Consider the following 25,353-nt stretch of genomic DNA (forward strand, 5'->3'; position numbering starts at 1 on the left):
ATCATATTTTAATATGCCCAACTGTATGGTTCCCTTTTGTTTCCACTCAAAATAAAGCTTGGATCAAGAACAAGGGCAATTTTTTTAATCACCCATCTTTCATTATGCTGACAAACTCTTGTTCCACCTCTTACCACATCCACTGACATCTTCATTCAGCAAGCATGACATGGGTGAATGAGTGACCGCTTGAGTGGATGACGGGCAGAAAAATGTATGCCAGCAGTCTTGCATTTTTTGTTTAAAACTTTCAGCCTATTAGTACATGCATACAGTGACTAAGTGCAGTTTCTTAAAAGGATCCTCAGTTTAAACTAGTCCATTTAACTCCAAATTAACTGTCCGATCAATGCCACCACAAATTAAAGCAAGTGAGCTGGCATGAAAGTCCAGCAGCACACAATAATGTACTCAATTCCTTGAATGATATCATGGTTTGTCTCCGAAGTCCAGGACTTAATTACACCATCTCTCAAGAAGTCAATGTTGCCATTGTCAACTGATCTAAACCAACTAGATTAATCAAGATCTATTGAGTTGGATCAAACTCAACCAAGTTTCAATTGGCAAGGAGGGGGACAGTTGTCTCAAGATAGTTCTGTACCACCTAGGCGCGATCTTACTTTCAATCCCTGAAGGTCTCCTAGTGGTTGGGAGATTTCAACACAGTGGTATCCGGCGCTTTGGACCGCTACCCTCCATGTGAGATTGGGAATTATAAATGGCTGCCCGACTTTATGGAGGCACTGGAACTGGTAGATGGGTGAAGGACATACAACCCAGACAGAATTCAACACACCTTCCACTCCGGGGCCCACCACAGACTCCCACAGACTATATCCTGGTTACTGCGTCTCAGGTGGCTTTATCCAAGACATAAAACATCAGCGAGAGGAATCTGCGATCACTTCCCGATATGGGTACAGTTAGTCCTCGGCCAGACGCAGGTGGGGAGGATTGCCCCCATTAATCCATTGTACCTCGAGACCCTAAAACCCATAAAGGATTACTCACAGCCATAGATTGCTATTTCTGGGAAATCAAGGGATTGGTGGATTCCTCCCAGACTGTGGGAGGCATTTAAGTCAGTCATAGGTGGTCAAGCTCTACCACTAATCACTGGGATGCAATTAGAGGAGACATGAGAAACTTGACACGTTGTGTCTCAATCAAGTTTACAAAGCGTTAGCCACAGATAGGACCAAGAGTAAGGGGAGGGCAAAACTGGGTAAAATATACGACCTGGGAGATAAAGCAGGGAAACTTATCACGTGGCTAAACAAGGAATGGGCTAGTCGACAGGTGCCGGAATTAATAGATGCAAACGGTAGATCACGGACGTACCCGCAAGACAGTTAACCAATTCGCTACACACTTCAGTGCCGTCTACCACACTAGTGCACCATTAGACGAAGACTGCGTCCAGTCGCTACTACATGATATAGCACTCCCAACACTACCGGAAGACGACCAACACTTCCTAGAGTGATTTGACAAACCATGAAATAGCGCTAGCCATCCGATCACTAAAGTCATGGAAGGCACTTGGCCCCAATGGCATTCCCCTGAGCTGTACAAACTTCGCCCAGACAAACTTACCCCATATTTGCGGGCCATGCTCGAAGAAAGCAAGGACCTGGGGATCCTACCAATAGACCAGAGAGTAGCGACACTGATCACTATTCATAAAGAGGGTAAGCCTAAGACTGATTGCGCCTCGTATAGGCCGATTTCCCTCCGTAATGCGGAGCCCAAAGTCCTCGCCAACCGCCTCGTTAAAGTGATTGGCTGCTTGGTCCACCCCGACCAGTCAGGCTTCATGCCACACCGAAACCCTGAACCTGTGCAGGATACATGGAGTATTGGGCAGAGTAGCCACGATTCAAGAAATGGCAATATTTGTTGTTGGATTCGACCATGGCGTTTGACACCATTGAGTGGCCCTAGCTCTTTACAGTCTTTGCAAAGATGAGGTTTGGTCCAGGCTTCATACAATGGGCGAGACTCCTATATTCGGAGCCTATGGAGCAAGTTGTGGTTAATAAGAAATCAGAAGTATTCAAACTGAGTAGGAGGACATGCCAGGGATGCCCTCTCCTGTTCGCCCTTGCACTGGAGCCGCTGGCGACGTGGATTCGCAAAGACAGTGATACAAGGCCTGCGTTGGTCATCCGAATGGGAGGACCACATCTCACTTTATGAGGATGATATTCTGCTATACTTAGCCTCCCCAAAAGCAACACTCGTTAGTGTTCTAGATATCTTGGTAATATTTGGGAGATACTCTGAATTCTCTATTAATTGGACCAAATCTCTCTACGTCCTCAGAGGAGACCCACCCCTACAAAAGGCTGCCCAAATTAATACAATGGGCATCTATATTTCCCTAGATCAGACTCCACTTTAACCACAATCTTTTACCACCACTGCAAAGGTTGAAATATGATATTGCCAGCTGGAAAATGCTTCTACTTACTATTGGGCAAAGCAGCACTCTTCAAAATTATGTCCCTGCCCCGCTTTTTGTATTCATTACAGAATTCCCTAGACCCAGTTCCCACATCATACTTTAAAGAAATCAAGGGACTCCAGAGGGACTTGTTGTGGGATGGGAAACCTCGTATAGCCTTAGCCAAAGTCACGCTGAATTGGTATGACAGAGCCTCCCAGACGTCCAAAAATACTACTGGGCGGCTCACATCGCTGCTATTAACCAGAGCACCTATGGTCGCCCTGACAATCTGGGGTATGCTATGGATAGATGGCTTCTACCGGGTGGGAACTACAATAGGGCGCTTTATTCGAAGCCTCATCACTAACCCCCTTACTGGGCCAACCAAGCACTCGGTCAAAGTGTGGCACACTGCAACCAGGGCACTGGGATGGGAGCACACTCACGTTGGCAACCACTGTGGGACTCCGAAACATTGGGCACTTGTGAATGGACTAAAGGGTTCGATAAATGGGAACTCATCCTTAACCTACAAGAAACGAATCAATAATATAACAGACCCTCTTCGGCTAATACAAGAAAAATAGGGAAGATGGCCTTAAGCTATCTGAGGAATGGCAAGAAGCGGTGTCCCAAGGTTGGTGGCAATTTCGGCTAGGCTTAGATTAGTGCAACTCAAAATTCTCCAGAGTGTACGTTACAGGGCCCTGCTTGGTTCGCATGGGTAGGGCTGAGGGAGGGAATTGTAGACAATGTGGTCAAGTGGGCACATTCATGCATATAATTTGGGAAAGCGACCACATACAAGTATACTGGCACAAACTACATGACATCATTGGGGAGGTGCTCACATCTGTCCTCGGCCCAGAGGCGCGGCACTGCCTTTTGAATGTGTGGGAGCCTACAGACCTAAATAGACATAACAATGGGTCACACTGGGGTTAATGCTGGCAAAGAAATATTGCACAAAAGTGGGGTGCCTCGCATCCATCCAAAATAGAGGATTGGAAAGCTGATCTAGATTGGTGCATGTATAGGGAAAAGACTGAATATGTTGCGCGGGGTTGCCTGGAAAATGGTCACGGATATGGGGCCCCTGGAATGAATACTGAGGGAATATTTGCAACCCACCACTCAGCATGGATCTGGATGATTCCCCACCCCATAAAGCGTCCTTACAGTGTACTGTTGTGCAATTCTGTTTGACAATATATATCTGATAATCAGAAAGTATAATCTGCTTCTTCTGTACTGTATTGGTCGATGAATATTTAATAAAAACTATTAAAAAAAAGTTATGTACTGTTGCCAGCATCTTTTACCTAGTTAGAGATTAAAATGGAGAAAAATAGTGACCCTACATTTCAAAAATGTGTTAGAAATTACTCCATTTTCTCCGTAAGGCTATCAGCATATGGCACTTGCTCAAACTTAGTCAGCTACCCATCACACTTCAGTGTACATTTTGGTTTCTAGGTCTTGTCTGTATAGGTTATTTGGTCTCCCTCACCAAAGCTATCCCCTTTTATTCCTCCAAGTGTCCCTGGTCGCCAGCTGCATTCTTCTGCTTTATGCTAGAAGAGAATGAGGAGTAAGAAATCTCTTCCTCATTCAAATATGGACTAAAAGTGGATGTGTTAATAAATAATCTGGATCAGCCTGGTATAAAGCTGGCTCTGTATATACTATACCAACATGAGGTATAGTGTGCACAGTCCAGTGGAACCACAAAGGTTGGCAGAGGGAAAGCAGATAAAACCTTACGCTCCATGTGTGGGAGAGCAGTATGGCTGTATGAGGGTAGTGTTGAGCATTGTTTGTACACAATCAGCAAATGTCACACACTCAGACCAAATTGTTTGTATATAAATATTAAGTTATTTTATTTCTAGAACCTAGCCAAGCCTGGTACAAGTAAGTGAAATAAATGCTTTACAAAAGATTATGGAGTTTTGACAAGCGAATGCAAGTTCAAATGCAGTTGGAGACATAGGAAAGTCAAAGTATTGAAATTACTATACAGATTACTTTAAGTTACTTTTTCTACTCCGTGTGATATGCCTAGATATCATACTGGGACATTTCCTAGAGAGAAGGTAAGTAACTCAGTTTTACACAACTTCAGGTTTCCATACAAAACTCTACACTTGAAACATTTTTCTGAGAAACACAGTCAACAGGTTGCTATGGAAAGAAATTAAGTTTACGGTTACTAGGTAAGTTATCTGTCTTTGGTGTTGAGCTTCTGGGTAAGAATAAGGGTTCCCCCACTCTTTTTGCACCCTAAGCAGCACTAGGGCGGATGGGTGATGAGGCCCAATGTTATGGGGGGGGGGGGGGGGGGGGGGGGGGTAGTGAATAGGGGGCTTTGGTTGGTGGCCGCTTATTAGCAGGTCCCTAGGTTGTTGGAGCAAAGCTCCTGGTGTTACGCTCAGGGCAAATACTGTTTAGTACATAAAGTGCTTAAAGTGGATTAGCTGCAGGTTTGGTCCAGGAAGACCTCCAGGAGGAACCAACAGCTGAGCAGGTAAGTTAGAGGGCTCAGGGACATGTGTGCCTTGGGCTCTCTTCTCCAGGGGCAGGGCAGCTGGATGCAGGAGTGTCTTGAGGTCTGATTTCACCTTACCAGGTCTCCGTGCAGAGGCTGCAGAAGACATCAGGGAGTCCTGGAGGTGTCAACCCACTGTGGACCAGGACTCTGGAGTGCTGGGGGACCTTGCGGTGACCTGTGGGCCACTAACTCCGGCTGAAGGCGACCGGTGCAGTGGTGGCCCCAGGCATCGGGTTTTTGTCCTCAGCAGGCTTAGAGTCTTGCTTTGGAGATTCTTTTGAACAGAGATGCTGTTCACATGCGATCCAGTCTGTTGAAGGCAGTCAGTCCTCCCAGGGGTTCTGGAGGTCACTGGCTGCAGGACAAAGACTTGGCGCAGGATCTCTGAAAACTGCAGATGGGCCACTCAGGGCTGGGACCAAGTCCGTTCTCTGCAGTCTCCTCTGCTGGGCCTCTGTTCGACCTTTGTTCGACCTTCGTAGGTTGCTGGAATCTGTCTTCTTGGTTTAGGGCTGCCCCCTAAATACTGTATTTAGGGGCATTTTAGGGGTCTTTAGGTCAGTAGCCAATGGACTACTGACCTTAGGGTGACTACACTGTGTGCTCACCCCACATGGGGGAGTGAGCACAATTCCCAATCGGAAAGTGCCTACTAACTGCAAGATGGCAGGCACTGAAGAGTGGGCTTCACCTAGCCTCCCCCACCAGAGGGGTGGGGTTGGCAGAGGTGGGCACACCTAAGTTGGCTAATTTCTCCCGCCGGTCTTTCCACCAAAAAGGAGAGGAGACTGGAAGGGGGCCTACTCCTGATAGCAGGAAAGGCTGGGTGGGGGGGTTGTGAGGTCGCATTACAAAGGCTGCAAGGCATTTGACGCTTCCCTACCTCAGATGGCTCTTCCTGGCCTGGGGAGGAGTGACCACCTCCTCCCAGGAAAGGCTTTGTTTCTGGGCTCAGGGAGCGAAGGCTCCCACCCCAGGGGTCCAGAAACATGTCTGGTGGTGGCAGGCTGGTGTGTACCAGTCAGGGAGCCCACCAGAGGCTGGTTTTTCAGGGGGCATCTCTAAGATGGCCCTCAGTGCATTCATAATTAAATCCCACACTGGCATCAGTGTGGGTTTAATGTGCTGAGAAGTTGGATACCAAACTTCCCAATTTTCTCATGCACCTGTACCCTCACCACTGGTATAGTGCACCCATCTAGAGGGGTTGTAGGGATGGAAGGATGGAGTTGCTCCCGATGCCCCAACATGACAATTCGCATTTGATCCGGGTGTTGATTTTGAGTGTCCTTGAATGAGCCCAGGGCTTGAACCCATTGCTTGTCTACAGATTATTGCAGTGGTCTCATACGCAGACAACCATTGGGAACCAATGAGATGCAGGATGACATCAGGATATTCAAATATTTGCTGGGAATGAAGTGGACTTTTATAATTTTATTGATGTTAAATCTTTTGAATTCGTTCTTCCGAAGGGTATGCTTTCGCTTCGCGTATTTAACATTGCTCCAAGGAATTGAAGCGATTTTGCCGGAATAAGGGAAGACTTGTTTATCCGAAGCCCTAGTTTTTGGAAACAAAGATGCAGAAACCTACGGGCGGTCAGTGAATGTGTTGGAAGTGGGCCAGCTTACGCTTCCTCGAATAGTTCCGGGGGGGGGGGGGGGGGGGGACAACACAGTCGCTCTGCATGTTGGGGTGGCGGGCGGTTCTAGTCCCGCTGTGCAGGGAGGCAGGGTGGGGGGTAAGTTCTCATGTATTTGGGTTTGTTTGATTTGGTTTTGTTGGGGTGCTGTTTGTTTTACTGCAGCAATGCAAAATGGCACTTTATCAGGACGTTGTAAATGGTACTTACCTCCAGGCTACTGATTTCACCTCCTACACTCTGAGGGCGGTAATACGACGGGCGAAACATTTAAATTAGTCGCTGAGGGGCCTCTCCACAATAGTCACTCCATCACACTACTGTTGGGGTCCTATGGCGAGAAGTCGGGGACTTAGCCTCATGACCTGGAATATCAATGGGCTGGGGGACAAAATCAAATGTGGCGTAGTGCTGCAACATATCCATCGTCACCAACTAGACTTAGTGTTATTCCAAGGAACCCACCTCATAGGTAACTCCTGTAGGGCCCTGGACAGAAAGGGGTATTGTATGGTAGCGCACTCATGTTTTACCTCGGGGTCCATAGGGGTGGGGGATCCTCCTTCGAAAGGGCTTCCCCTCAGTGATTCATACCACATGGACCGAACCACAGGGTAGACCGGTTGCTTGCTCAGGCAGCTGGGAGGGCCAAGTCCTTAACGTGCTCTCCGTATATGCCCCACCGGGTCTCCAGCGCAAGACGCTGGCGGATATAGGGGTGCTATTGCTGACCTTACCCGTGGGTGCCCTGGTAATGGATGGCGACTTTAACTGGACGATGGACGGTACTATGGACCGCTCTCCACCTCGATGGGACGCTCCGCACGGCTTGCAACAGCACAACTTTACTGACGACCTGGGGCTGGTAGACATTTGGAGATGGTCGCACCCCCGAGACACTTTACACTTTCCAAACTGGTGTTCATGGCAGTCACTCACGGCTTGACTACTCACCCAGGCGCAAGACATTCAGCACCACAGAGTCCGCTTGCTTTGCATTTCCTGGGGAAAATCAGACCATTCCCAGGTTACAGCCATCTTCGGAGCTCACCAGGCAAGGCAACCAGGCCCCATTATGATCCAGCCCCGGTTGCTAAAAATCACACATTAGAGACTCCTCGCGGCAAGACACTGACTACTACTTTGAAGAAAATACAGGATCTTTGGCGTCGGCGATAACGCTCTGAGGGCGTATGGGGCTGTGATAAAGGGAAGAGCATGGTCAATGATAGTGGGGCACAGGGCTGAACGCAAGCGACGAGTAAGCGAGTTGGAGACAGATATTACATCTTGAACGCGCTATCGCGCAGACCCCTGACCATGAGACCAAACACAATGTTAGGAGACAAGATTACAGACAACTGCTCTTAGAGGACGCCAACCGGCATGCCCTTGCTACCCCTTCACAGAATATATGAGCCGGGTGAGCGCACCGGTAAACTTTTGGCATGGCTGGAACGTAAGGAGTCATCAGCGCGTTGGATGGGAGCGATCAAAGGGCCGGACGGTGTGCTGACCACTGACCCTCAAAACATTGCTGAAACGTTCGCAAAGTACTATGAGCAAACCTACACTATGCCACAACATTCACAAGCACCATGGGCGGCAGACATCCTTGCCAATATTGAGGTGCAATGTGTTTCCCAGCAAGAGAAAGGCCTTGGAGGCAGATATCACGGTCGAGGAGATCCAAAAAGCCATTCAAGATATCCGGTCCGGCAAGGCTATGGGCCCCAATGGAATCCCGATTGAGCTCCTGAAACCCATGGCTATGAAACTTTCGCCCCACTTGTTGAATCTGTAGTGAGTGCTAGGAGACTGGCATCCCCCCAGCAGATATTCACACCGCCACCATAGTGGTCATCCGCAAGCCCAGTAAACCAGCGGATTAGTGCGCATCGTACCGACCCATCTCCCTGATCACTGTAGAGGCCAAAATGTTGGCTAAGCTGTTGGCCAACCGTCTGCTTCCGTATCTCACTGCACTGATCCACCCTGATCAGGTCAGGGTTTATGCCATGCCGCAATACTGCACGCAACCTACGCAGTGTCCACAGAGCACTGGGTTGCATGGCACTCCAAGAGGAAGCAATCGTGCTCGCGCTTGATGCCAAAATGGCATTTGACACAGTGGCCTGGGAGTAGCTCTTTGCAGTACTGGCTCATGTGGGGTTGGGGCCTAAGCTGATCAGATGGATCAGACTTTTATATAACCTGCCCACATCTCAGTTAATCATCGTTCGGGCTCCTTCCCCCTAGGTCGCGGCACGAGACAGGGCTGTCCGTTGTCACCACTTCTTTGCTCTGGCCCTTGAGCCACTAGCGGTCTGGATCAGTGGTGACCCTAAGATCAGCGGCTTTAAATGGACAGAAGATCACGAAGACCTTATGCGGACGACCTTTTGCTTTATCTAGCATCCCCAGCGCGCGCCATGCTCTCCACATTTTCCACATCTTTGGGACCCACTCCGGTTACCAGATCAACTGGTCCAAATCCCAAATGTACTCCCTCTGGGGTGACCCACCGCACAGTCCCAGGGGATACACCATACCGGTGGCAACACAGGGTTTTCAATACCTCGGCATCTTTATAACGTTAGACCCAACCCTATTTTATGATCGAAACTTGTCGGGCCCATTACGGAGGTTCAAAATCGGACGTCGTCCATTGGAAAATGTTGCTCCTTACACTTTTGGGTTGGGCATCCTTCAAGATGCTTGCCCTTCCACGCTTTCTCTACGCCCTGCAGAATACGCCCATCCCGATCCCCGAATCCTACTTTTTGCAGGTCGAGGCAGCAATTAGAGACTTATGGGATAGCAGACCGACTTCGCCATGCATAAACTCACCATGGGATGGTATGATGGAGGCATAGGACTGCCGGACATAGGCCTCTACTACCAGGCATCACAACTGATCGCCATCAACCGGTGGGTGTTAGAATCCCAGGATGACCCAAATTTCCGTACCGATCGACGGCTAATGGGAAAGGGAGGATATAATAGAGCGCTATACTCAAACCCCAAAGAACGGTAGAAATATGGCACGGGCTCCAGCGAAGCATGGGATGGCATGGGCGACTGACTAAGGCCACCCCACTTTGGGAACCTGATAGCCTGGGACGGGTTAGTACCTGCGCAGGGTTCGATAAATGGGACCTAATCGGTATCTCTACGGTAGTAGATGTATGGATCAAGGGCAAAAAGGCGTCCTTTGCGGAACTCCAGCTCAATTACCAGCTCGCACCGTCAGAACATTTCGGATATCTTCAAATTAGCCATACCATTGACAAGTGCCCTCCCCGCTGACACCCCCCCCCCTCCCAGACTCCTCGCCTTTAGAAGATAGCCATGCGGTCCATTGGGTCCAACAGCAACCTATCTCCTTGACGTACAAGAAACTAACAACCGGGCCGATCCAATGCAGAAATTAAGGGCTAGCTGGGAGGAGGACTTGGGCGAAATGACTGACTAGGACTGGACCGAAGCATAAGCCTCCCCTCGGGAGGTAGCAATGCCGATGCGACTCCGGCTCGTTCAGCTTAAAATTTTACACCGTGTATACTTTGATGCAAAACGGTTGTACAAATTATGAAGACGACTAGACATGCTCTGCCTACGGCACTGTGACCAGATTAGTATGTTTATACATTTATGGACATGCCCCCACATACAGCAATACTGGACAGACGTTACCCGACAGATGGCGAGGTCCATTGGTAAACCCATACTCCCCTCCCCCCAGCTCTGCCTCCTTAATATTTGGGAGGCTACGGACCTCACCCAGGCAGCAATCATGGTCGCCATGGGTTGGACCATTGCCGAAAGGAATATTGCCCAGAAATGGGGGTGGACACTACCACAGCTACGAGTTCGGGCCAACGATATGGATCATGCCAGGATAGCGGAGAAAACTGTATATAAAGGCCAAGGCTGCCCGCGGAAATGGGATCAAAAGTGGGGACTATGGAACAAATACCAGGGGGACATCTGTATTTCTCCCACGGTGGAACTTAGACGGGATAGACTGGCTATATTGGAGATGGCAGGGGCAGGCGCCATGACTGGAATCCTCCGGACCAGCAGACACAGTATGTGCACGGGGGCTCCCCGATCCCAACATGTACATGTAACCCCCCTCTGTACTGCTTTACTAATTGCTCGGATTTAATTTTTTGATGCCTCTAATAGTGTCTGTTATCTCCAACGCCCAAATGTATACTTCTCCTGCTGAGGTTATTCTGCAAGTGTCATTACTGCTGCTAGGTTGTGGTTTTTATTTTCAATAAAAATAGTTTAAAAAACTGGAGAAGCGCCGATTATGTGATTGGATCATTGTACATTACTCCACCATATGCAGAACCTCTTCCACATTGCTCAAGCACAACCCATTTGTGGTTGCTTTCTAAAGTCTGCTGAGGAAACAGTCTTGCATGTTTTCTGTTACCAGAAGGTGCATTGCCTTCATGGTCCCTGTTCTTGCTAGTTCAAGGGCTGCCACCAAAAAGTTCAGGAAGGGCTGTCACCAAAAAGTTCAGGAAAAGCTATGTGGATATTTTACAAAACTTTCAAAAATCTAGCCACAACTAACCATTTTAAAACAAGCTTTAATCCAAAGAGTACAGGCACACTGGCAGGGCATCCAAGTAGCTTTTCACTGTGCCTCTATGGAAGACTAGATCAGCACTCCTTGTCCAATTTGCTCTGGCTTTAGAGACAAACAAAAAAACTTGTTCCTCTGCTAATTACAAAGTGCCAGCGAATACCTAGCAGATAACAGCACCACTGCTGGTAAACTGCAAGTGGATAAATAAAACCACTTGAGTTCCAGGCATGTAGTTAGTGTCACATGTCATTTTGCTCTGGGAACATTAAGGCGTCGAGAAGCTTCCAAAGACGACTGATTTATAGTAGAGGGCTGGGTCACCAAGGACACCTAGCAGAATGATGGACCATTAATATCAAATAGAGCTTGGAGACAAGCATTCCACACCACCTTGTTTAGAAATGCAATAGGCAGAAAGAATGCAGACAACTTCGAGAGAGGAAACGTAGAATCTCCCAGGGAATCCAGTTGGGCACGCTCTAAACAAGGGACATTTTCAATTCACTACTATAGAAAACTTATCTTTGGCAATAAGACGCCAAAATATCTGGGACATCACTTTCCATCTCGATCACTTGTCTTTTGGGAACGAGATTAGACTTCAGTCTGATGCATCTTCCTTTCCATGCAGAGGAGTTGCCACAGCCAAGTTCAAGCTCCTCTGCCTTCTGGCAGAAGTGGAAAAAAATACTTACTCCTACTGCAAGTTAAGTGCATGGTGATTGTGCTCTATGATTGCCTTAAAGTGTTCACAAGGCCGGTCTTGCCAACGTTACATCCACGCACCTGCGAAAAACAAACCACTGGCTTGTCTCCCAGATAACCAAACCAACGTTGTGGAGAGGCTCATTCATCACCGGCAACCACCAGAGTCACGTCAACCACAATGGTTCTTAATATACGCCAAGGTAGAATCAACTAACGAGATCAGGAGACCAGAGGTTTTTTGGGGGGGGGGGGGGTAATCCTTGATACCAGCAACAACCACACTAGTGTCTGCTCACTGGCTGGGTACATTTAGTTAAGATAGTTATGAAGCTGCAAGAGCTCAGCTTCTAAATGGGCATTGCTACGTTTGTTTCTTGAACAGGCCCGGTTAACACATGAAGAGGCTGAACTAATGAAACCCTTGGCGAGAGAACACATACTTCTAAAGACCATTCAGGGAATGGTGCATTATCTAGTGTAGATCACCAACAGGCAAGATTGGCAAGGTTGCGATTCAGCCAATTATCCCATCTCCTGGCTTCAATCAGGATGTGGGTAGACAATAGGTCTCAGCAGGACACCATGCACTTAGTCATGTTCTGTGACTATTTAGTAGTAGCAGCAGGAAGCAGTTTAGTTCCTTAGTTGAAAACTAGATTTTATTTACTTACGTCCAGCCCTTATGTATAAGCAGATGCTCCCTACTGATCGTTTAATTTGCAGTGGTCTGTTTTTTGCAGGCTGCTAGGATGTCCGAGAGTTGACTGATATTGTATATTGTGTTTATATACAGATTCATTGCTCACTGGACTGTATTCGCGTTTTAACCAGATGCAGGTATTTTTATGGTTGCTGTGGTTAACCAAATAAAGTTTCCTTGAATGAAAAATGTCCATTGTAAAGTCTCTGGAAATGCACGCCAACACTATTCTTGCCCCAGAATTAGAGTAAAATAGATACTTTAGGTTTAGTTTTAGGAACCAATAGTCCCATGTGGACCTACTCCACCATATTCTCGTACATCCACTGGGATTAGTTCTCCATTTGAGGATGTCAGAAGTACATACGTACACGATCGGCAAAGGAAAAACAGTGCTACAGTAGGGGTGCACTTTATAATCTTTATCTTGGTGGGCTCCACTTCATTAACATTTTAGGATATAATCTACTACAATAGAGGGAGGGTACCTGCATTTTTTACTTTTATTCTCACTTTGCAGGACACAATATATATTCATAACCACAACTTTACCACATAGAACAGTTAGGATAGATGCCAAACTATATTACCTTGCCCAACTCAGCACTAAGAAACTAACACAAGTTAGTCTTTAAGAAGGTTAAAATGAAGTCTTTTCAGAGCAGGTTTTCTGCTTTAGACTCAAGGAAACTATCTCACCCTCAAAAGAGGACATGGCACTTAGGACGACAGTACAGACTTATTTGGTCAAGATAATTTGCCAGGGGGGAGGAGCCTAGCACGCATCCAAGATGGTCGCGTGAGCACAGGGCTCCCCGGACCCTCGCTGCTCCTCGGAACTTATCCTGACTTGGTTGACGGATTCTGGAAGATGAACGTTGGCTGAACCCTAAACTCTTTTCAGAAACCAAATCGGACCTGGGAGACCTGATCTATGGTGGTTTGAACTTTGAGGCCCAACTGATGGCTGTGCCCGGCGCGAAGGTGAACTGTGGAGCCGGGGCATAGTTGAACAACAACGACATCGGGGCAGTGCCAGCGGCCGTCCCATCACTTTCGGTTTCACTTTTGGATCTCTGAGTGGCTGGACCGTGGAGTTGCTTTGTGCGGCTGGGTTTTCACTCGGCCTTCGCTTGGTGCCTTTGCCTCCGCCTGATACCAGTGGGCCCGTTGACTTTGATCCTCTCGCACCACCACATTGCGGTCACTGGTACGGCTCGTGTCTGCTTCGCCTGTGCCCCTTCGACGCTTGCTCGGTGGTCCCCTTCGGCGAGCGTGGTTCAACATGGGTGGCAGGGGGGATCCCGAGAGGCGCAAGACCAAGACATCCCTACGAGGGGGACTGGTCCAGACTAACATGGACCGCTACACTCAAGGTAAAGGGTCCCCTGGGACGGCCAGTGTTCTCCCGGATGACGCTGGTGGTGTTCCGTCTGTCCCTCCGGATTTGTCATTGCAGGACATCATGGGCGCCATTAACGGCATTAAGGAGACCATCGCTAAGCAGTACGAGGCCTTGGCCCGTAAAATCGGCACGGTGGCCATTGATGTTACGCTAATTCGGGCGGATCTCTAAGACCAATGAGAGGGTTCAATCGCTGGATTTGCGGACGTCCACCCTTGGTACGGATGTGTCGGACCTGCAGACTGCTCTTGGCGACCTCAAGTCGGCCAACGACCTGATGGCCCGGCGGCTGGAGGACTTCGAGGGACGGGCTCGACGCAATAACATCCGCGTCATAGGTGTTCGAGACCTCCGACAATCGCCCGGTTGATCTTATGGTTGAGGATCTCATCCTTAACCAGCTTGCCCCCGCTGGCCTGAGTAAGTTCTTTGCCGTGGAGCGGGCCCATCGAGTCCCAGGCGGTCGGCCGCGACCGGGAGCTCCCCCGAGGCCTATTGTTGCAAAACTTTTTCACTACAGAGACCGAGATGCGATTCTGCAGGCCTCACGGGTACATGGCCCGGTCCGATATGAGAACTCATCCGTTAACTTTTTCCCGGACTTCACCCAACTTGTCCAGAAGCAGCGGATGGGCTTCCAGGGGGTGAAGCGCCGTCTCCGGGACCTGGGTCTTAAGTACTCTATGCTTTTTCCTGCTAGGCTCCGAGTGGAATACGAAGACCGGACTACCTTTTTGGACTGTCCTGCGACTGAGTGACTGGCTGGATTCTCTGCCGGACCGGGGTGACCGGCCTGGGCCTTCTGGTGGTACCGAGGGTGGCGGGCCTCTTTCGGAGTGACTTTTGGTCCTTGACTTTGACATTTTGTTTAGCTGGGTTCTACTTCTTTTGTACATTTTGTTTAATTATGATCTGTGTTAGGGCGGGCAGGGACGGGTCCCTTTCCTCCTCCGGGGTCTTTTCGTAGAATGGGGTTTGTAGGGCGACAGGCACACTGCAAGTTGGGTGGTTTTTTGGACCGCAGGGGTGCAGGGTGGGGGGAGTTGAATTCGGGGGGGGGGGGGGCTCTTGGTGGGTGGGAGGGGTCGTTTGGATTTGTGTTTTTTGTTTTCAAGGCGAGGTATTGGCTCTGTTTCAGGTGTCGCGCTATTTGCTGGGGGACCCTTGATCTACTGGAGGGGATGGGGGGGAACGGGTTGAGATTGATGTCTTGGAACGTCAACGGATTGGGGGATCGTATCAAACGGGGTGTTGTGCTGCAATATTTGCGTCGTTTGACTCCTGATGTGGTATTCTTACTGGAGACGCATTTGGTTGGTAATGTTTGTCATGCCATGAACAGGGGGGGGCTACCGACTCTTGGCCCATTCCGGTTTCACCACCGGCTCTAGAGGGGTGGGCATTCTCCTACGATCTTCACTTCCGCTAGAGATCACCAGGGTTGTCCTAGACGATAGAGGGCGCTATGCGGCCCTGACTGGGAGGTGGGAGGGACAGTCCCTTTCCTTGGTTTCGGTTTATGTTCCCCCGGGCCTCCAGAACTCCACTTTCTCAGACTTGTGTCGTATGCTGCTTGAGCTTCCTGACAGTCTTTTGCTTATGGGTGGGGATTTTAATTCGGTTGTTTCGGGTGATCTGGATCGCCACCCGCCCAGGGCCCTCCCTGCTGCCCAGGCGTGGCTCGGCGGGCTCTTGGATACCTTCGGTCTGGTGGATTGTTGGAGGTTAATGCATCAGACACAGTGTCAGTACACATTTCACTCTGGGGCCCATGGGAGTCTCTCCAGATTGGATTATTTTCTTATGCCCGCGGCCCAGACTGCCCGGATTCGAGAGGTTAAGCACCTGGCCCGGGGTATCTCTGATCATTCCCCACTGTGGTTGCTTTTCGACACCGAGACGCGGTCCGCTGGGCGGATCGCCTCTATTAACCCTTGGTACTTGCGAGACCCCAAGATTCGTGATAGCCTTGTTAAGTCGATTGATCAGTATTTTCTCGAGAATGAGGGGTCCTCGGTGTCCCTGTGGGAAGCCTTCAAAGCAGTGCTCCGCGGGCATGCCCTATCCCAGATAGTGGAGGCTAAGAGGGTTAAGAATGAGGCGGTGGTGAAGCTGGAGACTGAAATATCGGGGCTGGAGGCAGCTTTGGAGACGGGTGTCACTCAGGATGGGCTTCATGCCCTCAGCTTGAAGCAGTTTGAATACAAGTCTCTTGTTATTGACGCTGCCAAGACCATGTATAGGGAGCAGCAGGGTAGGTTGTATGATGCCGGGGACAAGGCGGGTAAACTGATTGCTTGGTTGGATAAGAAGGAGAGAGTGAATCGTGTGGTCCCGGAGCTTCGGGTTTCGGATGGAGTGTGTGTGACTGACCCTGGTGAGATTGTGGAGTGTTTTGTTGACCACCTCCGGGCGGTGTACTCCCCGGTGTCTGATAGAGATGAGGATGACTCTCGTCTCTTGCTGCGGGATATTGCCTTGCCCGGCTTATCCGTCGAGGACCATGAGCAGATGGAGGCCTCCCTGTCTGTCGACGAGATTGCTACCGCGATTCGTTCCCTTCGCTCGGGCAAGGCTATGGGCCCCAACGGACTGCCGATTGAACTGTATAAACTACCCCCGGATAAAATCGCGCCCTTCCTCCGTCGTATGTTTCTGGAGTCGCTCATGCAGGGTTCCCTTCCCGACGACCAGCGTCTGGCTACTATAGTTGTGATTTCCAAGGACGGTAAGCCACGAGACCGCTGTGCCTCATATAGGCCTATTTCCCTACTAAATGCCGAACCGAAAATCCTTGCCAAGGTCCTCGCTAATCGCTTGCTGAGCGTTATATGTGATTTGATACATCCGGATCAATGCGGCTTTATCCCTCATCGTAATACCGCTCTCAACTTGCGGCGTCTACATGGCGTCCTCGCTAGGGCGGAGTACTTCTCTGAACCGGCCATATTGGTTTCCTTAGACGCCACGATGGCCTTTGATACCATCGAGTGGCCATTTCTTTGGGCCGTCTTGGCGAAGTTTGGCTTTGGGGAGGGATTTATTAGTTGGGTTAAGCTCCTCTATGCTGGACCAATGGCTCAGGTTGTTGTCAATGGGCGGGTTTCTCGGCCCTTCGCTCTCGGGAGGGGTACTAGGCAGGGGTGCCAGTTGTCCCCTCTGCTCTTTGCTCTCGCCTTGGAACCGCTCGCTGCCTGGCTCCGCTGGGAGCCCTCGATCAGAGGGATCCGGTGGGCCCCGGGCTTCGAGGATCGGGTCTCGTTGTACGCGGATGACATTCTTTTGTACCTCACCTCGCCGCGGAAGTCGCTCAATGTGCTTTTTGATGACCTTACTTCCTTCGGGAGAAATTCAGGTTTGATAATTAACTGGTCCAAATCTTGCGTGTATCCTATCTCCGGTGGCCTTCCTCTCTTGCCGCCTCGGCTTCCGATCCAAACATCTCAATCCGGCTTTAAATACTTGGGGGTGTACGTTTCGTTGGATCCGGCGGTCCGCTACGAGCAGAATCTCCTGTCTCCCCTCCGGCGTTTGAGGGTGGATACGGCTCGGTGGTGTAAGTTGCCCTTGTCTCCACTTGGTCGCGCGGCACTGTTTAAAATGATGTCCCTTCCCAGATTTCTTTACACACTCCAGAACTCCGATATCATTCCGGCGGCCTACTTTAGGGAAGTGGAGAGTTTGCAGAGGAGACTGGTTTGGGACGGTCGTGCGCGTATCGCTTTGGCAAAGCTGACTCTTCCCTGGTATGACGGGGGCATCGCGCTTCCTGACATTAGAAGGTACTATTGGGCCTCCCAGCTGTCTGCCATTAACCATGCTACGTACGCTCCTGGTTCGAACCCGGCATATGAGATGGATAAATTCCTGCTTCCCGGCGGTAACTATAACAGAGCGCTTTACTCCCGATCTGCCGGAAGGACCCTCACGGGCCCTACTAGGATTGTGTGTGGAAGGCGGCGAATGTAGCTGTGGGCTGGAGTGAGCGTTTAACGTGTGCTACTCCTTTGTTTGCCTCAGAGCGCTTGGGAAGCCTCTGGACAACGAAAGGCTTTGAGCACTGGGACACGATCGGCATTAGCAGAGTGGGGGACCTATGGGTTAAAGGCGCCGTTAAATCCTTCGCGGCGCTTCAGAGCGAGCGAGCTTAGTGAAAGGGAGTTCTTCCGCTATGCCCAGGTTCGGCACGCCCTACTCTCGGTCTTTGGGGAGGGGACCACGGTCCCTGTTTCTTCGCCTCTCGAGGACCGTATACTCGACGGACACGTCCCCGACAGTACTATCTCCCTGATTTATAAAAAACTAATATAATCGGGCTGATCTCTTGGTGCGTCTTCGGGAGGCGTGGACAGGAGATGGGGTTGAGTTGGACGACGAGGACTGGCAGTCTGCGCTGTCATCCCCTAAGGAGGTTGCCATCCCGGCCCGTCTCCGTCTGGTCCAGCTTAAGATTCTCCATCGTGTCTATGTGACGGGTCCCCGTTTGGTCTCGATGGGGTTTTCTGACGGGCTCTGTAAGCGTGGCTGCGGGCTCAGTGCCACCTTTCTCCACATCCTCTGGGAGTGCCGCGAGGTGGCGGAATATTGGCGCCAGGTGCATGATGTTATGAAACGAGTCACGGGGTCGCTCTGCTGCCGGAGGTGCGCCGATGTGTTCTGAATGTGTGGGAGCCCAATGACTATAATGCGGCCCAGGCTCGGTGGGCAGCCCTTGGGAACATGATCGCAAAGAGATATTACGCAGCTTTGGGGTTCCCAACGGCCTCCCACCGTGTCCGTATGGAAGGAGAACATGGACTGGTGCATGTTCAGGGAGAAGACGGTGTATGTGGCTCGTGGTAAACCGGGGGCGTGGGGTAGAATCTGGGGTCAGTGGAATGTGTATCGAGGGACTATCTGTTCTCCCCCCCTGGTGGAAACGTCTGAGGTTGCCTTGTCCCCCTGATCCTTGAGGGTTCCTTGCTTAATTTGTTCATCTGTGTATAGATTTGGTTTTCCCGTGCCCCCCCCCCCTCCCTCTCAGACCCCCTTTTTCATTGACCACCCTAGGGTGGTCGGGTGTGGAGTTCCTCTGCTGTGGTTAGACGCCCTTTCAATGTTTTTCGCCTTGCTTTTTGTTTTTCTTTACTTTTGTTGATATTTATGTAAAAAGGGTGTATCCTGACGTCCCTTATGTGCAGTCTGATCTCCTGTAATTTAGCGGAGCCCCTGTGGGCCAGTCATTGTTTTTTGAACTGCTTGATCATTTCTGAATACTAGCGGCCGGCCCAGGAGGTTGTAGGCCTGTGCTTGTACCCCTTTTCTCTGCACAATAAAATTAAAAAAAAAAAATGATAATTTGCCAGGCTACCTTGATCAGTTAACATAGTTGTAAAACCCACCTAGGTTCAGAACCTTTGGTCCGCTGTATCAGCGTTCCCTATTATATAAAACATGGGGCCCTGAAAGGAGTGTTGTAGTGCAAGTCGGATTAAGTGTCTTTATCTGATGAGCTACATTTTACACCCTGGATGCATAACCTTTGGCTGTGAAATGAACAATTTTTGTATAGCACAGATGTTTTGTGCCTACTTCACAATTTAAGCAAAGCATAAAAAATTTTAAAAAAAAAATCTAGAAACTACCAATCTCCATTTATTTTGAACACCTCAATAGGATGATGTGGTTGGATGCAGAGTACGAGCCAAGTAGGCAGGTGAGTGGATTAGGGGGAAGGGAAGCGAATAGTATTGAGTTTCTCAGGGCTGAGATGCTTTTTGGGCTCTGCATAACATGACAGTAATGGAGCCTACAAAAAACGGCATCTCACAACAAGTACATAGATTCTTCAGGGGAGGTAAAAAAAAAAAAAAGCTGCTTTATATTCTAGAAGTTTAGACCCCCCTCCCCAAGCTCTGTGGATGTAGGTTTGTCTGGACTAGTCCATCATCGTGATGCATACTAAAGGTTTTGAATTGTCTTGGTTTTCTAATGAACTGTTACAAAGGTACTCTTGAATTGAATATCCAATTAAGTTATTTAAATACCCGACTGATTCAACAAACCAGCCTAAAAAGCAGGGAGGGGGTAGATTTTAAGATTGACTTCTAGTTCAAAAGACTGAAGCTTTACCACCGAAAGTTAAAACAAAATTAGGGGAGGGGGTGGAGGGGTTAGCACAAAAGCTGTAGGATTGAGGGAAAACCCCACAAAATATTAAAGTGACATTACCCAGTTGGGTATCTGCAAAATAGTGCCAGGCAAACATGACTGAAGGCCAAGACGCTTTACTATAAGCATCAATAGGGAAATTAAAAAGTGCCAGCTTTTCACCCTGGGAATGTGCCTTGCTTTCAATGGGAAGGGTCCGTTTGCTTTCTATCAGTTTTTCATCAAACAATCTGCAGCTTTATGAAAGTGGTTTTAAACTTTCTAATCTCCCTAATTTCAAAACTGGAGGAAACCGGTCTTTTTGGTTCTGAAAAAGAATGCCCCTCTAGCCTTTGTAATGAATGAAAAAAATGTACATCACAAGCATTTACTCGCTGTTGCCGAATAGAAGCATTTCCATTTTTTTTGGGATAAAAGTAACATTTATACTTATTTTATTTTGTCTTATAAGGAAGAAAAGGCAAATTCACCCACCAGAATTTGAACCCGTGACCACAGGGTCAGACCTAGATTCCTGCAGCAGATACACAGGTCCATTAAAGGCATCAAAACTAGTCCGGTGTGCCACTCAAACAAAATAGCTCTGCAAATGTTTTCCTACGTACAACATTCCATGTGACCGAAAGCAGTGGAAAACTCAGTAGCATAATTGCTAACATTACCAATGGAGAAAACCCCAAATTCAATCTGCAGATCGCTCCACAAACCTGTCCACACCAGGCAACATGGTCACCTTTAATCTGTACACAGAAGCTTACTGTCAATTCTTTACATTTTAACCAAAACTGGAGTGTGATCTTCCATGCATTAAAAGCGACATGTGGCCATTGCTGGAGTGGCGGGGTGTACATGGCACCAAAAGGAGTTCTCTACAACAGTGGTTCCCAAACTTTTGATTTCTGGGGAACCCCACTTAATTACTGCAATCCGGGGACCCCAACTGAATCATTATTCGAATCCGGGGACCTCCCATGAGTCATTACTGGAAGCAATGTTAATGATTTGACCCACTAAACAATGCACACAAATACAGAAAAATGCATTCATCAAACAAATACACAAATTACACTTTTTATTTAATTAGAACACATAAATAAAAAAGACATCGAAATGTAATTTTAATAGAATGGTTGGAGTTTTTCTAAATTCAATTGAGGCCACTCATCTCCATAGTATATTCAGTTTGATGCCCTTGCACTGCTACCACAAATTAATCTGAGGATACTAATTTAATTTTTAGCCTCCCATTTCAAATTCCTTCACATTTACAGTAGGTTTTAAAATGTTCAATTGTACATTTAGCATCTTTATATATCTACACTTATTAATCTGTTAATATTTTTTGATTTTCAAAGTAGTCGCGGACCCCCTGAGATTCGGGGACCCCCAGGGGTCCCCGGACCCCAGTTTGGGAATCACTGCTCTACAAGATTAACAAAAGCACGAGGAATGGATAACATACATTTATGTTAGTCCCCCAACCCCTACAATTTCCCCCTCTCTCAAAGTAGGTATGTGTGGCACAGGGTCACCTGAAGGGTAAAACCACTAAAAAACCAATCTAGCATGAGGAAATGCAAATATTTTTATGAGTACTTACCACATATTTTAAGTGGTGCTTCGAGCTCTAGAAGGATTGGTTGGCTAAGGAAAATTTCCCGAGACTTCAGGCAAAGCCCTCGAATTTCGTTTTCTTGAAGTTGAACATTCTTACCAGGCTTTGACCCTCTAACTAGAGAAGGAAAAAAACAAATGTTGAGAGGGAGTCTGAAATTACATCCACTCAATCTTATTAAAAACAAGCTACATCATCTGAAATCAATGCCATCCCACATTTATTAGGCTAGGTTTAGTACAGCACCAACTTGGGTCCAAGGCATATTGCAAAACTAGACAATCCAGCATTTTAACACTTGGAGTGGTTTCACCACAGGACGTTATCCTGTTTTCCCCATCAAACTCCCAGCAAACATCAGGCTGCCAGAGAGCCATATCTCTAAGGACTACAGGTCAAAAACTTGGGCGAAATAAATAAGTAGAGGCTCACAATTCAATCTCCATCATGCAATTTCTCCATGGTATGCCAACTGCAGGTGGTACAGTACATTTGGATGTACACTTTGTAGAGAAGTATTCAGTTGCTTTGTCGATTCGTACACTGGTGAGAGTAGTGGAGGGGACGAAAACCATAGAGCACAAAAACTGAATGTTTCACTGCTAAAGGGCATTTAGAGACGGTCCTGTCCAGAACCAGTATCTCAAGTTTATTTGCTCATTTTCCAAGCCAAGTATCAAGGTATTCAAGCTCTCAATTATTGGAGGTCCAAAACACAACTTTCACAATACAAGACTGTATGGGAAAGGTTGCACAGTTTGTCTTGGTAACCATGACATGGCCGATTTGAATGACTGAGTCCGCAATTAAAATCGGAGCCAGGACACTCAGCAGATGGCAGTCATGCGATACAAAGAAGTGTTCTGGTAATCTGTACTGGAATGCCAACTATCACAAATATGGGCCAGAAGGCTCTTTAGGTCCAATAATATCCAATCGCTGTATTCTGTAGAGGGCTCAACTGGCTTAACAGGGCAAGATTGTGCTGCAACAAGTGCTGGTACCTTCAAAGGGTCCAGTTATGCAAAAATGGCACAGATTTAGAGTTGGGTAGACAGGGTATCCAGTTGCCAACGCAACAGCGTACCCTGTCCACCGCCCTATTTTGAGACAGTCCGGCTTAGGCTGACGAAGCAAAATATACTCCATATGTGCAAGCATTCCACCAACAGCTCAAGTAAGCAGCACAGGTTGAGGCTATACCAGCGCGAAGTACACCCCACTGAGTGTTCAGTAGGATAGCAACCCCAGCCCAATAACATTTGATGTCAAAAGAAAGAAAATTATACAAAATACAGGAGACCGTACCAAAAAAAAACTCCAAAGGAATGGGCAATTAAACTTGGTGGCAACTCCCAAATCCATAAACATAACTTTTTTTAGTCCGGCAATGGCAGGAGAAAAAGCATGTAGTGGCATTCCAGCTAATTTCTCGATGGACCAGAAATTACCAATGAAAAGCAGGTCCAATGGTTGAAACCTTAAATTCAATTTGTACTGATAAAAGGCCTCGACTACAGTGTAGCAAGGAAACGGGCACAATTGTACGACTGCTTCAAAGTTGAGGGCAGGCAGCCATCGGATAATATTTCAAGTAAAAAAAAAAAAAAGTATATATAGATTAAAGAAAAGTAATGTAATTACATTTAACGTCACACGTATTATGGAACTTCGAAATTTCTACCACCATCCGGCACTATAGTAGTCAGTTGACATGCACAAGGCAACATCGAGGTTAGAGAATCCATACAATGGAAGGTATGGGTTCATTCCAAAACAGTTATTCACAAATACAAGATAAAATGTACAACCTCTGTACAAGGTGGTCGGGGGGGATGCCACAAATTCAGGCACCCTAAAGTGAAATATCTGCCACGTCATTCAAACTGGCGTGGTTAGCCTGAAACTGTTCGCACCTGCCACAGGTGAGACAGCAGGAGGGAGTAGTCTTAAGTCATGCACCCATGCCATTGCACACTCAAGGATAGTAGTTGGCACATTCCAGTCTGTGCATCTAAATACACTATATATTTTTATGTCCGTGGCAAGTGGGTATCAAGTCAAATAACTGCTTTTAGGTAGGTATACTTTATTTAGATATAAAAATATCTTTAAAAGGTCACCTCAAAATTACGCAGCAAAACATTTAAAACAAAACCTTAACATAAAAACAGTAGTTAATGGAAACTTCATAGTACAATAAAAAACTTCTCCAATCTATCAATGGAAAAGGACTTAGTGTGCGAAGTACAATGACCAGTTTAACATTTAAAATGCATTTAGATTCAGGTCTTTGACAAGGACCATAAGTGCAAACCATGGACCGTAAAATGACAGCCAATTGTGCAAGTCAACAATTCAATAAAAAAATGTAAGCAGCAGTTAAGAAATCACAGGATAAAAATGGAATAGCTCTTAAACAAGCATAAAAACGAACCAGCCCATAACTACTTAAAAGAGCGGTAAGCATTTTGTAAGAAAATTGTAAAAGCGATGTTTAGAACTGTGTTTTCTGGCATTAATGCTGCAATGATTGCTTGTCTGCAGGATCGGATTCCCAGCCTGTTCCACTCAGTTTTCAGTTTACTGCTTAGCAATTTGCTAACGAGAGAACAAACCTGTTTGTACAGTAGTTAGGAGTTCAGCTACTTAAAACTATTCAATTAAGATTCCACAAGATTACACAATTTTAAGGGTCCGTTCCCAAAACACAACACACTTACTTGCTGTGGTGTGGGTACAGGTTGACAAAGACACTGGTTAAGGAGTCAAGCACTACACTTAAAGTGCGCTCTTCAGAGCATTTCAACCAAAAACCACCTCAAAACGTGTTGCTTGCTCTCAAAATATAGCTGCTGTGCTCACGAAATTCTCCAGTCTTACACCTTCAAAATGCCCCACATAAGTTAATGCAATACGAAAGAATGCATTTACAATTCTCCAACACTGGAGTCTTACGAATTTACATGCATAAAATTATTCACCAAGTAAATTTTCCAGAACAGAAGTGAACACGTGCAATACCTACTGCAAACAGGCTACAGCTGTTTCAGCATAGGCCAAAGCCCTACTACAAGTGGCGAAACCACACGGTTTCAGAGATTGTCAGAATACAGCAGCCTTAGGAGGTCTAGCAGGGTGTTCATGACCATCAAAGATAAACAATGCTGAATAACTAGTTGCACGCAACTTTTCACCATTGAGTTTTTGCTAGAATCACAGCTACAAAAACAGTAGCAAAGGCAAAGCATAAAAGAGGAAGTCGGCAGCTTGCTTCAGTTTAGTAAAGCGTTATGCAGCAGTCTGTCCGCTATTCACCTAGCAGGTGGTCACAAGGAGAAATGCAGTCATCCAATAAACCATCTATAGTGACGCCTTGTGAAGAAGCAAGGGCAATGTTCAATTCACATGTGGAAGGTTGTTCGGCAAGGAAGAAGAGGCATATTCACTTAAAAAAACCACGGTTAAAGGGACATTATATTTAGGCTCAGATTTCACTTGTAAAAACCCTTAGAAATTTA

General features: G+C 47.6%; 1 protein-coding gene across 1 annotated transcript in view; it reads right to left on the bottom strand.

Annotated features, from left to right (window-relative positions):
• Positions 1-25,353, bottom strand: part of PPP1CC (protein phosphatase 1 catalytic subunit gamma) — a 246,939-nt gene that overhangs the window by 121,086 nt on the left and 100,500 nt on the right. The window contains exon 2 of the mRNA XM_085635867.1: positions 21,818-21,949. Within this exon, the coding sequence (XP_085491993.1) occupies positions 21,818-21,949 (132 nt within the window). The remainder of the gene's footprint in view (positions 1-21,817; positions 21,950-25,353) is intronic.

The sequence above is a fragment of the Triturus cristatus genome, chromosome 11 (genome assembly GCF_964204655.1).
Source record: "Triturus cristatus chromosome 11, aTriCri1.1, whole genome shotgun sequence".
NCBI classification, from domain to species: Eukaryota; Metazoa; Chordata; class Amphibia; order Caudata; family Salamandridae; genus Triturus; species Triturus cristatus.